The following is a 14825-nucleotide window of genomic DNA, read 5'->3' as shown; positions in this document are numbered from 1 at the left end:
ATTAAAAAAAAAAAGTGTTTATTGGAAGGCAAAACAATAAAATTCACAAGTTGATAACATACAGGTGTTGTATGCTGATTCACAGACAGTTACAGTTCCACAACTACAGTAGATCTAGAACAAACTGATATTTCACCATATTAGTTGAATGGTTTTAAGAGGGTTTCTGCTATACAAACAAATGACTCTGGAAGAGGTGACCACCACACAGAGCTCTAGAGTGGAAGTGCAGTGTAAGGGCCCAACATCTTTAGCTGGTGGTCTTGGGAAACAGTTACAAAAGGTTCTTTTTTTTTTTTTTTTTCTCATTTAGATTAAAGGAAGTTTCCAAGAACGTTTCACTGTTAGAAACTTGCAGAGCAGAGAAAACTGATTCTCTTCTATTCAACTAATTAGCTTTTATTAAAGGGTATATACAAAAATATAAAAAGCTTAAAGAACGTCTTCCATTACAAAGCATTGAACATCCCTTAGAGCGCTTGAAAAGCTACAACAGTTAACCCTCGTGTTCTGACCAGAGTTGGGACTGCAGCAGCTGGTGTGTAGGGGCGTTAAGTTGTAGGGTAGGTTCTAACAAGCTCGCACAGTGCTCATAGGTCACCTGTACTGGAACTAGATGCTTCATTCCCCATTTAGACATTAGGATACACTGCTCAGCATCAGTCTGACTTGATCCCAAGGCAGCACCCCTCCACTTCAAATAGAATTAACCTTTTGAGAGAAATAAACATACATTATGGAACTAGAGAACACACAACCACATCAGATAACGTCTGTATTCCACGGGAATGAATGACTCACAATCCTGCACAGGGGATAGCTTGACTGGGGTTTAATTCTAGTATAAAATGGGTAACTAATTAAAAAATTTTGCAAAATAAATGGAAATTCTTAAACTTGCTAGACATGTCAGTTACTACTGGCCTTTTTTAAACACTAAACAACAAGTGTTGAAGTACATGTCATAGCTTTCCATTTTCCACCATAGTTTTAAAAGTAATTCATTTGTCACTTCCTCCAGACTTTAATCCGGATTTATACAAGTTTAATGTTTTGTAGAAGATGCAAGACATCTTTCTTCAGAGAGTCTTATTCGGGTGGTGGAGGGTCTTGCGTTTCACGCTTCACTGAAACAATAGGGAAAAGAGTTCTTACACATTCTGCAGTTACCTAAGCTGTCTGAAATGTTTCAGGGAACGAGGGCTTTATTTTTGCTTCTGGGCTTTATTTGAACCCATTTTATTACACAGCTCTACTGCAGGCATAGGCAGAAGTGACTTCATTTATCATGCCAATTTTTTTCCTTTTAGTCATTGTCAAGTGCAGTTGTTGTATGTAACACAGACTCTCTGCAAAAAAAAAATAATCTATCGTTGGGGTAATTGTCTTCCTCTTAAGAAGCACCTCCACTTTTTCTGAACCCTTCCTGCGCTCCAGTGAATTTATTACCAGTTCTGTCTGGGGCAGAAAACAGCGCTAATTATTGGAAACTGGGCACTGGGCGGGGCCAAGCAGGAAGCCGTCATTCCCAGCGGAACGCCCTGCCTGCCCTGGCAGCCTTCCCTCCGGGACACGGCCCCTCCGCCACCCCAGGATCGCGCTGGGTGTTTGAAGGGCAACGCTCAGAGATGCAGGCGGTCAGTACCATAGCCAGCGAGGGGCTTACGCAGAACAGGCTAATTAATTACTGTTTCAGAAATTAGAATACAATACAAGTCCTACAAAGGAAAAGACACCGAGTAATCAGAGTACATGTCTACTTACCTGTTGTTTTATTGCATTCATTACATTCATTACATTAGAAAGAATTAAGAGTTATTAGTCTCTTGATTTGGGTTTACAGTCTACAGTAAACAGGACAAAATCACTATCAAATCTGAACAGTTTTTTAAATTGCTTAGAAACGTTCACTTACATTCATCTCTGGCCTTCATGCGTGCGATAAACGAGTAACTTTTATTTCTTCGGTAGTTTTCGTAAGGGTCATCTAATGCAACTCCCACTCCTTTGTATTGATCCCATTTGTCTCGGATATCCCCTCCCTTAATTGGATCCTGAATCCCTTGTTCCTTGGCTCCCAATCCACCAGATCCACTCCATCCTGCAGAAACAGGATTACAATGTTGTGTCCTAACTACTTGTTTATTAGTAGAATTCTGAAAGTAAACAGGCAGTTTGGAAACAACCAAAGAAAGCAGCAATCTGATATAGCAGGATGATAACTGCCATCCTGAAACAACACGTGAACTGTCGCGTTTGTTTCAAAAGCATTAACACACACACAGATTCGGGGGGCTGACGACCATCAACGCTGCCCCTAAGAACACTGAAGAGGGCAAGGGGAAAGCCAGTGTGAGGCCACCATGTCCAGTCAACCCTGCTGATCTGCACCACATGAGATGAAATCCCTCGGGGAGGTAAATTCTGTTCCATGCCAAACTCGCACCCCTTTCCATAGAAAGGCACCTACCACCACGGCTCCATGTTCTATGTGCTTCTGTCTCTGAATAGCCTTACACTGACCTTGGAATAACAAGGGGTAATTACTTATGAACATGCATTAATTACTTCTATCCAAGAGTTGGGTGCCTGATTTTCTTTCCTGGCTTGTGGAAGACTCCAGAACAGCGTCTTACCCATTTTCACCAGCATTTGATGGCCTTTATTTTCCTCTCCAAGTCTTGACTCTGGTATAGGAGGCCCAGAACTGGAGCCCAAACCAGCAGAAGAACTAAGGGAAGAAAAAGAACAAATTAAGAAGTGGTGATCCTGTTCTTACACAAGGCAAGGCCATTTATATTCTGTTAAACATTAACACCCAATATAATCCCATTCACTCTACTAAGCTGTTCTTTTATAAAACTATTAGATGATAGAGTTATAAAGGTTCCAGAAAGACCATAACTGCTTCTCAGTACAAGGGAGCTCAAACGCTACAGTCTTCTGAACACAGAAGAGTACCCAGCGCATGACTCCTGCTTCCTAGGGAGGCACAACGAGGCCTTCATAGCTGCACAGTGTTTTGTTGTAACAAAAAGCCACCAGGAGAGAGGAATATTCTCCCTATAAGCACACAGAGCATATAAATGGTTTCTAAATCTGCTTTCCATCTTATTTTCCACTATTTGTTGAAATGCTTAATATATCCATGAGAGCGCATCCTTGCTGGTATTTTTCCAAACAACCCAGGTAAAAAGAGAAATAAAACCCCAAAAGCTTACGGAGGAGTGGGGCTGCGGGACCGGGACCGGCGCCGCCTTCCTGGGGAATATGATTTCGATCTTGATCGTGACCGTGATCGCGAGCGGCTGTGAGAAGAGCGGGACCTGCTCCGGCTTCTGGAAAGGGAGAACACATGAGATCAGAGGCACAAATTCACAAAGCAACATCCAGGGCTCCTCGTTCAGCCCTGAGGGCTGGGATGTTCCCACCCCAGTTCCCACGATTCAGCCCACTGCCCTCTACCTGGACTGAGAGCGGGAATAGGATCGTGATCGAGAGCAAGAGCGAGATCGTGACCTCGAGTAGGAGCCAGATGATTTTGAAGATCGCGAATTGGACCGGGAGGATGAGCGACCTCGGCTTTTAGACCGACTGCGCGACCGAGAAGGCCCACTGCACAGATAAAAGCAGAGAAACTCCAGTGAAAAGCAGAAGAAACGCAAATATACTTCCAATCAAATTCCAATTACACACAAGCACTGTATTTCTGCAGACAATCCAATGAAACTTTTGAGTGTGGCAAAAACTATTTTCTGCATATTAGAGAGAAATTCCAGCAAGCTAAAACTCCGTTATTCCATCAGCACGTTGCTGAACAGACTTCCCCCCTGCATTTCACCCAAAGTATCCCTTGCACCTTCCAAACAAACAGCGTGCATTCCCGGAAGGGAGCAGACAGCATCTCTCACCTATTTCTCTTCTCCTGACCTTTCCTCCGCCTCGCTCTCATTTTAGCTCTGAAGAATTCGTACAGTCCATTCTGCTCCCAGCCTTCACTGCAATAAATCAACCACACATAGAACCATCAACTGCAAAATTCTACTTTGATCATCGGAGACGTTCAGGATTTCCATTCGATTTTGTAGGGAACAAAGGGCCTGGGCAAAAAGGTCTCGCAAATCTCAGTGTAAGATCAAACAGCGTGTGCAGTTTAAAATACAACAAGAGCACTCATTTCAGCATTAGAAGAACCAAGACACAGGCGAAGGAAGAGAGAGGCACTTCGTGGTTTGAGACAGCTTCTTAGGGCATTTTCCTTACCATATTGTTAGCTATACCTACTCTTACCTGTTTCTAGGCCTGTCATGAGATGGTGGACTATAAAATGCCTCAACCGCAGCCAGTAGTCTCTCACTGGGGGGCATTGGGGGTGGAAGACGTATATCTTTAGGATCTAAAGGCTTATACTCATGATCTTCAAGCTGCCGGAAACAAAACAAATTACATTCGTGTCATGTGTCATGGGGTGGCTACCTGAAGAGATAAATATAGATTTAACTGTGTAGGGACCTCATATTTCACTATTGGATAAAAGAAACGGTCCAGAAACAAGGATTCTGTAGATGACCCAATGCTTTTTCGTGCTACCACTACCATTTTGCGTTCTATGAGAAAAGCCAGCACGACACAGGTTGCAGCATTAACTGGATCGCCAGGTAGATAAAATGCAGATCTCATTTATCCACCTCTGTGATAAGCGTGGCTGGCTGGAGGCCTGGCAAAAGCTGGTGTACGCTGAGAGTAACACAAAGTTAGAGATGAAAGAGACCTATTTGTTCATCTCGAACACAGAATGCATAAGAGTATATATCCCCGCAGATGCTGATACAGATACATTTCCCGTTCTCTATCACTCTCTGTTTGTATATATAACATTTGTGTTGCAAAACATCTTTGTAAGAAAGAACTCTCAATACCAAAAACCAGTACACAGTGGCCACATCAGAACTGCAAGGTCCCTCTGGCCATCTGAAAATCACTGGGGATTTCTATTTTCTAAAAACGGGGGTAAGATTTTCAAGAGTACATTATTCTTTCATGTATATGAGCTCAAACAGCTTTTACTGGGACACAGCACTTGAAATTTTTTACTATTTTCACTACCTTCTCCCCCCACTCTTGCCCTTGTATACCCTACAACTACTTTGGCTGATGGTTGCTGGATGGAAAGATTTGAAATTATAAACATCCATGAAAAACTGTCCCTAATATTGACCATGGGATTTTGATCTTCTAATCCTACTAGTCAGGGCCCACTGCAAACACTTACTTTTACAAGTGGAGCCATCAGTCCAGCAGGAAGATCAAAGTAGGGAACGTTTGGCACCAGACTGGGATCGTCATGGTTCATGTGAGGGGGCCCTTGTCGCCGCATGTGAGGAGGCTGCCCGTTAAATCCATGTGGGGGAGGCCCAAAATCAGGGTGCTGTGGCCCTCCCCAGGGAGGATGCTCGCTGATTCCAGGATGAGGCAATCTGTGACCAGGGTGATGATGAGGAGGTCCAATTTCTGCAGAGTGGAAGGGTTAAAACATTTTATTTCGCTATGGAGAAAGGAAAGCAATCAGAGGGATGTACTTCAATTAGTGCATTTATCCTAAAAACAATCTTGGCACCCAGAGCCTCACAGCAGACCAAGAAAAGCAACAGAACTGACGTAGACGCTGGCTACAGGTCCACATCCATCAGTATCGTGCAGTGCATCTCCCTCCCTGGCCATAGCCACTGCTCTCGAGACAGCAGGACACTTCAACCCTACGCCACTGCTTACTTTGGGACATACTTTGGTCAAAAAGTACCACAAGAAAGATACACTCAAGAACAAGAAGTTTCAGATGCAGTGGGGCAGCTACTGATGAGATCTTTTTCTGAAGCCTAAATACACACTCATGGCTTAGCACGTACCTGTAACTAGTTCTGTCTCTATGCCAAATCATCATACATAAAGAAATAAATATGGCAGGAGTTAACTCACATGAGTAGGTGGCAAGAAAATACTTTGTTTAAAGAGGCGTTTTGAGAAGAGGTAGAGATAATATCCTGTTAAAATAGAGAAGTGAATGACACCCATCCAAATCACTGATGGACGAACCGTTTGCCATGACCAACAGGATACCCTGCTGAACTCACTGCACTACACAGAGAAAAATGCAAGACAAAATCAACATCTTCTGCAGAAGGACCAACAGTTTTTCCAGGAAAAGCCATTATAGCCACTGTCCAATCTTCAGCCAGTACTACTGGACTCATCTTCATCAGAGCTTGAACAGAGTCTGCGTTGTCACTGCTTCACCACTTTCCTAATTTTAGCCATTTGTTGTAGTAGATCGCCTCCTCCAACAACTTTACGTGAAACAACAGATGTTTTGGATCACCACTACAATCCAAAACAGAGCATCTTTTTCTGAGCTCAAATCTTAATTCCCCCAGGACAAGAAAAGCTGTTTTCCCTACTCACTACCACAACTCTTAAAAAGCAAACAACAAAGGCAAAGGAAAAAACCAAAACAAAACCAAAACAATCTCTATTGAAGAAGTTAATCACAATCCTAAATATTTAAGCTCTAATTCACTGTTTTTTAATGTTTTTTGGACTTGGGTAATTGAGAATCTTTTAAGTTTAAAATAGCAACTCCTATGTAGCAACATAACTGCTCTCTTAAGTGGCTTGTCATACAGAACCACAGTGATCTTTAGACTTTACGTTGATAAGGATCATTCCAGAATAATCATAAGTTCTGAACGTGAAATAGAAACTACATTGAGGCAGAACTATGCCAGACTTCACGGGGAGCTCACAGCCAAATCTAAGCCACAAAAGCTGGGCAAGCAGCGCGCTGCCTACACTCCCAGACATCCCCCTGCTCCAGCAAGAGAGCGAACCAAAGAACGAGGGAGAACCGGAACTAAGGATCATTTCACCAGACACTACCAAGCCACACAACATTAGGGCAGATAATTAGAGGGCTTTTCAGCAAAAATAAAGAGAAGAAAAGAAGGCCGTGGATGAATGTATGCACAAGAACAAAAGCTTCCAGCCTGGCTTCCTCTATCTGTGGAGGACACAGCTGCAGAGCCCTCACCCATGGCCTGATGTGCAGGAGATTGAACTCACAAGCAAATGCTGCTTCTCACCTTTGAGCTTACTATTTTTAAAGCGAAATAGTCACAAAAGGGGTGCCTGTAGAGATGCTGACTTGAGTTTGGATTACAATTTCTGGTTATCTGCATCCATTAGGGTAGGAAGGCTCAAAAAGCAAGGAAGCATCCAACTCTGCATGTATTTTCTACCGAGGTCTTCGGAGCAGCTTCCCAGCCCCCAGACTCAACATTTCTCAGGAAAACCACAACAGTCCACCAAGAATAAGCTGTCACCCCAAAGCACTAAATCATTTTGTAATGGCAATCAACATCACAACGTAAGAAAACCTGGCCCGGTACACACTTTACCTTGAGGAAAATCCCCCTGGGGGTAATCAAAACGATGAGGATAAGGAGGCCTTTCAAAGGGATGGCGAGGTGGAAAATCATCCTGCATGAAGCGAGGTGGAAAGCGGTTGAAATTATGCGGATGCGGGGGCTGGTTGAATTGGGGATGTTGCTGATGTGGAGGAAATGGGCCTCTGAAGTGAGGTGGCCGCTGCATTCGAAATGGAGGTTCCCTTTGACCCCCACCCCATGGAGGTTGTTCATGCTGGTTGTTCCATGGTGCTTCAAACTGGTTGTTCCAAGAAGGATCGGGCTGGTTGTTCCAAGGTGTCTCTCGCTGGTTGTTCCAGCCTTGATCTCTCTGTTCATTCCACATTCCTTCATGGTTGTTATTCCACGGAGGACAATGAGGTGGTCCCTAGCGGTGAAGAAAAGAAGCCAGGTCATTAGGCTACAAAAATAAAGAATGCAATAAAAACAATCTACCTGTTTAAAGTAAATATAGCCTGTAGGCAATACACACAAGTGAAAGAACTTTCCGAATACAAGGTGTGAACAACTGCAGCTCCAGAGAAAACACAGGAAAAGACTAAACTGTTACTGAACCAAACAGCTCTGTACTCAAGACAGGACTTCTTGTTCTGCTCGTTCATAGTGAAAATGTGACAGTTGACAAGCTGAAATACAATTTATACATTGCCTATAACTGGGCTCGGAATGAGCAAGCTTGGCATCTGAATCCTGATTTATAACTTTCACACATTTTCACCACACTTCCACAACAGAGACCGTCACTCTGAACCTCCACCTCCCTCCACATCTTGTTTCACAACTGCGTTTCTCACCTGTTGTTGACCCCACGGTGCAACAGGGTGAGGTTGGTCAAACCAGGGTGGTTTATTTGGAGGAATCTGGTCATGAGATCCAGGGCCACGCGGTCCACCAGAGGCAGGATCCTGCACTCCAGACCCTGTTGTGTCATACTCTGTAGAACCACCTAGAGGCAGCTGGGATTTACCATCATCTGAAACACATTGGAGCCCGTTATAAGCACGCAGGTCACAGGCAGTTAATAAAACACCAGCACACCCACAATAGGCTCCATCTGAATTTTGCTGGATGTGTAAACATTCTGCAGAAACCTACTACTGGGAGAGAAGCTTCTGATCTGTTTAACATTCATATCTTTAGTTCTTTTTATGTTCCAGTGGCAGACCATGCCAGCTGCAAGCCTCCAAAAGTTTCAGACTTTTGCCTGAACCAAAGCAGCATAGTACAGTACCTCACTACTAAAAAAGGAGTGGAAAAAAAGTAATAAATCTCACAATGTTGCCACCCACTGATTTCTGCACAAGTCCCCAGAACAGGCTGGTACCTGCTTGTGTAACTGGAGCTGATGGTGGAGCCGAGGCTGGTGCTGCTGTGGGGGCTTGAGGTGGGGGTGTGGATTTCACCTCGTTCTCTAGTGGTGGTATTTGCATTTGTTGCTGCTGCTGCTGTGTTAAACTGTTTACAAACTCTTCATGTTGAGTTTTCAGGTTCTGTATCTGCTGTTGGAAGGCTACCTGCACAGGCTGTACTACCGTTGCATATTCAGTGATCAAGTTTGCCTGATAAAATGAGATAAATTAGGAAGAGCAAATTAACACTGTACCTAAACCAGTTATCCTATCTGCTCATTCAGAATCTCCGATATTGCTCTCCACCCCCTCCCAAGAAACGCAGGAGAATGCAGGACAACCTGCTGGCAGAACCACCCAGTCACACTATGAAGTTCTGTGAAGATTTCCAAAATATTCTCTGCAGGCTGGAAGTCACTCTTTACATTAATGCCCAGCTTTCAAATACAGTTAAAATCAACAGCATTCATTATTCATGCTAAAACTGAATAGTTCCTGCTGCCACAACAATTTTTATGCCTAGTGTATACAATTGAAAGCTACAGTTTCTTTAATTTCCATTTTACCAAACATTCGTTTCCATAAAAAGAGAACACGCTGTCAAATATGTACATGACTGTAGTAGTTACAAATGCAAATAAGACTTTCTGGGATTGCATCAGCAGACGGATTATTGAATGTTTGAAGTAACAACATTATGTTTTACATTATTTTCGTAATCCCTTGTAAACCACTTGGGGGAGGGGGGGTGAAGAATTAATATTTACCTTTCAAAAAAGGAAAGCAATCCCTAAATTTGTTTTCAAAATGTTTACATTAATAAGAAAAGTGTTACTTTTCTTTTGTGGCTAACCTGGTACTGGCCAAGTCCAAGAGCCGGGCTCTGTAACTGCTGAATAATTGACTCATCAAAGTACCCATTTTTCTCCCACAGTTGAAGAAGCTGCATAAATTCAAGAGTGAAAGGTTTTTAGAAGTGATGAACAATAAAACAAAAATTGAGGCACAGCATTTTTACATCTCTAGTTTTGTCAAAAGACCCAGGATTTGAGCACTTGTCTTGAACCACTGAAGATTCAGATGCATTCATCATTACGACAACTTTTAAGTGAAGCCTAGGTGCTTTTAAGTTCTAGTTTAAGTTTGAATTAAAGCACATCCTGTAATAGACTTTATGAAGACAACCACACTAGAAAAGTCTTAGTGGTCCTCTTCCATGCTCCTGCTTGTGAATTTGCCTAGCACTAACCTAACAAAGCAAAGCATACAGTTAAACCAAAACCAGATACTCACCCTGGCAATTTTCTGTTGCTTATCCTCCTCCACTGCTAGAAAACTGGTACAATAAATAGGCACAACCACCTTCTGCAAAGCAGCCAGAAGGTCTCGTGCTTGCTTCCGCTGGCTTCAAGAAAGGAATGGGAAGAGAAGAGTCACTGCCTTTCACTATAACACTAGAAGCATTGTAATATTCAATTTCTTCCAACTGCTGCTACACTAAAAATAGTGGATTCATAAAATAGAGTTCCCTCCTTCACATTTTTACTGTACAGTCTTGTCCAGAGGACAAATACACAAGTAGGTAAAAGCTGAATTTGATTATTAAAGCACTAGATCTTTGTGACAGCTATAGAGATCTTAAGATAGCTGCTAAAAATAATTAATACATTAAAAATAAAAAGCGACTAGTCAAATTAACAATGTATCTAGCAGAGTGAGACTTCGCCAAATTAATCAAAACATCAAACTGAAGACCACAATTTAATTCTTACCAATGATGCAACACGTCATTGATCAAGTAGATTAGATGTAACCGAAGCTCAAAGTGAGCTCCTTCTGCCGTTATACGATTCCGCAGGTGCCCAGCCATCAGCTCACAGTGTGCAGGGGATTTTGCATTACTAAACATCCAGTTCTTGCCAGCCTTAGAAAAGCAAATTTAAAGTATTTTAAGTTATTTTAATGTGTTCATTGCTAGAACTCCGAAATAACTGCAAGAAGGGAAGCTTTCAAGAAACAGCTACCATCTCACCTACCATACAACTACACATTAAAGCTGCTGTTTACTATACAGACAATCTCAAAATTCAAATTGTACTTAATCCACACCACCACCAAATAACTGTTCAGATTCAGATCACTTACTGAGATTGCATCTTTCGTACAAGTGTCAATTATTGGCTGCAACAAGTTGTCAAATTCATTCATATCTAACTGGGTTTCCTCCAAAACTTTCTGCATTTGTTGCTCAATTGCAAGGGCTACTGCTGACGTGACTTGTTCCTGAAAAAAAAGAAGAGGAAAGAAAAAGGAATTATATTACATCCAATATTCTTTTGAAGCTGCTGTATCCCTGTCCTCTTAACTGTAAATAGCAATCTCGAAGACCATTTACAAGCAATGTGACCACATATAAATGTTTCAGTCATTTGTTTTGGAGAAGAGAAGACTTTTCTAATTCTTCAGGAAAAGTTCAGTTCATTTCCACATCTAAAATCTCTCCATCCCTAATGAGAATCCACCTTAGAATACTACAAGCTGGAATGCCTTGCAGTTCCCAGCAGCCCGCAGCATTAAACAAAGATTAAAGCAGTCACAATTTATTCCACTCTGCCAACCAACAAGGTTTTTCATATAATAAACAAACTGTTTTATTCACAGGTCAACCTTGCTAGCACATCTGTTCCAAGGAGATGACTGCAGTTGCCACAGAACAAAAATAAGCAAAGTATTACTCCCTCTCCTCGCCAACAAGCAATGCCGCCACCACTAGTCAGAAGGAAACCTTCCTCTTCCCCTTCACTCCTAATTTTTACAGCCACCAGCAGCCTAGAATAAACCAGGTGAGTACTTATCTTAAACCCACCTGTCTCATAGCGAGGAGATGCTGCTCCTGCTGCTGCAGGTTCCACTGACTTTGCTGGATAAGTTCCTCCACGGAAGGAGTGCCCTGAGGAGCTGGGATAGGTGCAGCCGGTGGGAGAGACGGCTGTGGCAGTGGCTGGATCTGTGCGGTAGCCTCGATATCTTGACTTTGCTTGCACAACACTATCAGACAAAGTAAACTTTTAAAGTAAGCCTCACAAAGAAATCTGCTACCACCAGCCCACACACGAAACCCATGCTGGTTCCAAAACAGACCCTCACTCTTTGTGTAGCTGCTTAACATAAAATGAAAATCGCGCAGTCAAGACTGGATGGTGCAAAAGAGGAGCGTCAGCAACTCCTTGTGCACTTCGAGTGGAGCAACTCCAACACAAGCCCAGCCCCCAGAGCTGCTGCGCTGGACCACCCTGTTCTTGAGGGCCCTTCAGGTGTCGAGCTCCGTCTGCCGGTACCTGCGGAGCAGCCCAGCCTACCTCCAAACCCGCCGACGGGGGGGCGTGAGGGGCCGCGGGTAGGGCTCAGCCAACTACCTGGAGCTTAGAGGGCTGGAAGAGGCTGCGAACCAGTCCCGGCGGGTCAGAGCGCGGCCAGGAGGGAGAAAAGTGGCTCCGCCAGCCGGGGCCGAGCGGGGACCGGGAACCGGTGGCCGCGGGGGTGGGGAGCGAAGCCCGCCGCGGCCCTGCGCCGGCCCCGAACCGCCGGCCCGGCCCAAGCCGCGGGCCCCACTCACGCTGCTGCTGCTCCAGGGCCAGCTTGTACTTGTAGTAGCCGTAGAAGTCGCCCCCGAAGAGGAAGGAGAATTTGGGGTTCTCCTTCTGCTTCTCCATCGTCATCTTCTCGAACTCGGGCCCGTTCCGCGCCACGAACTGCGCCAGCTTGTCGATGACATTCCGCAGCTCCTGGTCTGTGGGGAAGGCAGCGCCGTCAGCCCCCGCCGGCCCGCTCCCCCCCGGCGCCCTCTCCACCCCCGCCCGGGCCACACTCACCGTCGGGCGGCAGCGGCATCTCCATGACTGCGGGACAACGGGCCGCCTCCGCCGCCACCGCCGCCGCCGCCACTAGGCCGCACCGGCCGGAAGTGCCGTGAGTCGCCAGGCGGCACGCGCAGCCGCGCTTTACGGCCACGTCGCTATGGAGACGGCGCAGGGCGCGTGCGGCCGCTCCGCTCCCCACCCTCCGAGGCGGCCTGAGGGGAGAGGCGGGCACGGCGGTGGGCAGGGGGGACAGAGACGGGGACAAGCCCCGGCCAGCGCTTCAGGCCGCTCTCGGAGCCACCTCGGCCCGTAGCTCGCCCTTCCTCAGCGTCGTCGGAGCTCGCGGGCACGCCGCCCTCGCCGGCCTCTGAAGGAGAAGCTGCTTCTGGCCTGCGAGGCCTCGCCCTCCGCCGGCTCCTCCCGAACCTGCCGAGCTGCTGGGTCACTGCCACGCGCTCTTCATCCACTTCTGAACCGCCGCGGTCAAGCTGTAAACTCAGTTGCCAGAAATTGTTAGAGAGCATTAAAAGAAAGCATTTCATTTAACATCAGTTTCATCGCGTGGGGGGGGGACGGGACGGGACGGACGGAAATCCATCCCAGCAGCACTTCATAGACCATTGGCGTGATGTAAAACAGGAGCAAGGATGTGGAGGAAGCTCAGTAGAGAGTGAATTGAACCTAAAATATAACTGTTAAGAAAGTGCAGGTGCTATGCAGGGATGTTACTTAAGCACTGTTGCTTTTCTTAAGTGACTTCACTTTATGCAGTTAAAACTAAAATGTTCAAATAGTTTCTGGTTCGTACCTTAACTTTCGTTCTGCACCTGATAGTCCATTATTTTTCAAAGCGGGATTAAAATTACACCACATTTACTTACCTACTGGATTCAGGAAAACATTCCTTCAAAAGCAAGGTACTGATCAGATCAGCTTCACATCCTATTCAAGAGGTACAAGGCACAGCAATCGCTCCACCCCACAAAACCCCACCACACTTGAAGAACACTTATACAAGAACTAGACATCAAAACTCAAAGCGGGGCCCAAATAATTTTGGTGTCCTTTAGTATTTCAGGAAAAACGAATCTACAAGTGGAAGTGATCATCTGGGAATCGTGTGAGGCCAAAAGCAAACCTGAGCATCCCAATGCTCATCTGGAGCTGTAATCACTATCTTAAGTTTCAGGCATTAAATTACACTTTGCAGGATTTCCAGTCACACAGATAACACTCTCAGACATCCTCACAAAAAGGCGGAACTTTTTATTCTTAACAAGACATACTATGAAGACCCCACTATATTATCTACAGAATATAAAACCTCAGAAAGATGGATGCTTCCATGTATCCAAATAACAAATGAACACCAGAAAAAAACCCGAAGTACAGACTCTGACCATGATTCTACATCACTCTACATTCGTGGAAATCAACACAGATCCCAGAACACCAGATGAAGTTCAAACCTTAGCTCATACTTTAAAGTAAGAAACTTTTCAAAATGCTTGCTGCCGCCTTCTGTTACTGCTTTGCACGTTGGAGCCCACGCAGTCACCGTCCAGGTTGCCACCTTCCACAGCAAACACCAATGGTTTATCCACAAAGTGGCCCAAAAGCTACGGTTACCTGACAGGTGTCTGCCAAAAAACATCTGAACACCTGATTTATTTTAGATAGGGCAGAGTCCCAGTGCCTGGAAGTCACCAGTGTGGTTTCTTCCCCTCATCCCACACAGGGATCCTGCAGGGTCGGCAGGCTGGAGGGGGGTGATGCAAGCAATCTGGCCGTGTAACATCCAGAACTTCACAGAACAACAGAGTTGGAATAAGAACAGGAAAACAATACAAAAGTGTTCATTTGCTTCAGTGCCAGATTTCATACAGTAAGGAGTGCATTTTGGTTTTTTTTTTTGGTTAAGCCACCCTTATTCACATAAATTTATAGCGTACCAACATAGAAAAAAAACCCAAAAGATGGGTGGTGACTGCCACCTGCATATTTGCACTTGCATATCTACATAATGGGATTGTATCATACACCTGTGACCTCAGGATTAACAAATCTTTTTTACCGCCTGTACCATCATCGCAAAGATATTCCAGAACTATTTTTAACAGCTTACAACATGGTTC

The 14825-nt window shown here is 44.8% G+C and overlaps 1 protein-coding gene across 1 annotated transcript; it reads right to left on the bottom strand.

The window, feature by feature from the left end:
- Positions 1 to 832: 832 nt before the first annotated feature.
- CHERP (calcium homeostasis endoplasmic reticulum protein) lies at positions 833 to 12758 on the bottom strand. Its single transcript, XM_082495194.1, has 18 exons — positions 12703 to 12758; positions 12447 to 12620; positions 11697 to 11878; positions 10976 to 11113; positions 10603 to 10754; positions 10124 to 10235; positions 9684 to 9773; positions 8806 to 9040; positions 8276 to 8454; positions 7452 to 7848; positions 5273 to 5511; positions 4291 to 4424; positions 3912 to 3998; positions 3466 to 3615; positions 3222 to 3338; positions 2637 to 2731; positions 1916 to 2101; positions 833 to 1127 (listed from the first exon to the last, which is right to left on the bottom strand). Exons 1-18 carry the CDS (start codon positions 12725 to 12727, stop codon positions 1090 to 1092), a joined length of 2730 nt encoding a protein of 909 aa, XP_082351320.1. The 5' UTR covers positions 12728 to 12758; the 3' UTR covers positions 833 to 1089.
- Between the last annotated feature and the right edge of the window lie 2067 nt (positions 12759 to 14825).

The sequence above is a fragment of the Vanellus vanellus genome (genome assembly GCF_965231255.1).
Source record: "Vanellus vanellus genome assembly, chromosome: 25".
Classification (NCBI taxonomy): Eukaryota; Metazoa; Chordata; class Aves; order Charadriiformes; family Charadriidae; genus Vanellus; species Vanellus vanellus.
Note: the sequence above shows the minus strand (reverse complement) of the source record. Positions and strands in the feature narration are given on the sequence as shown.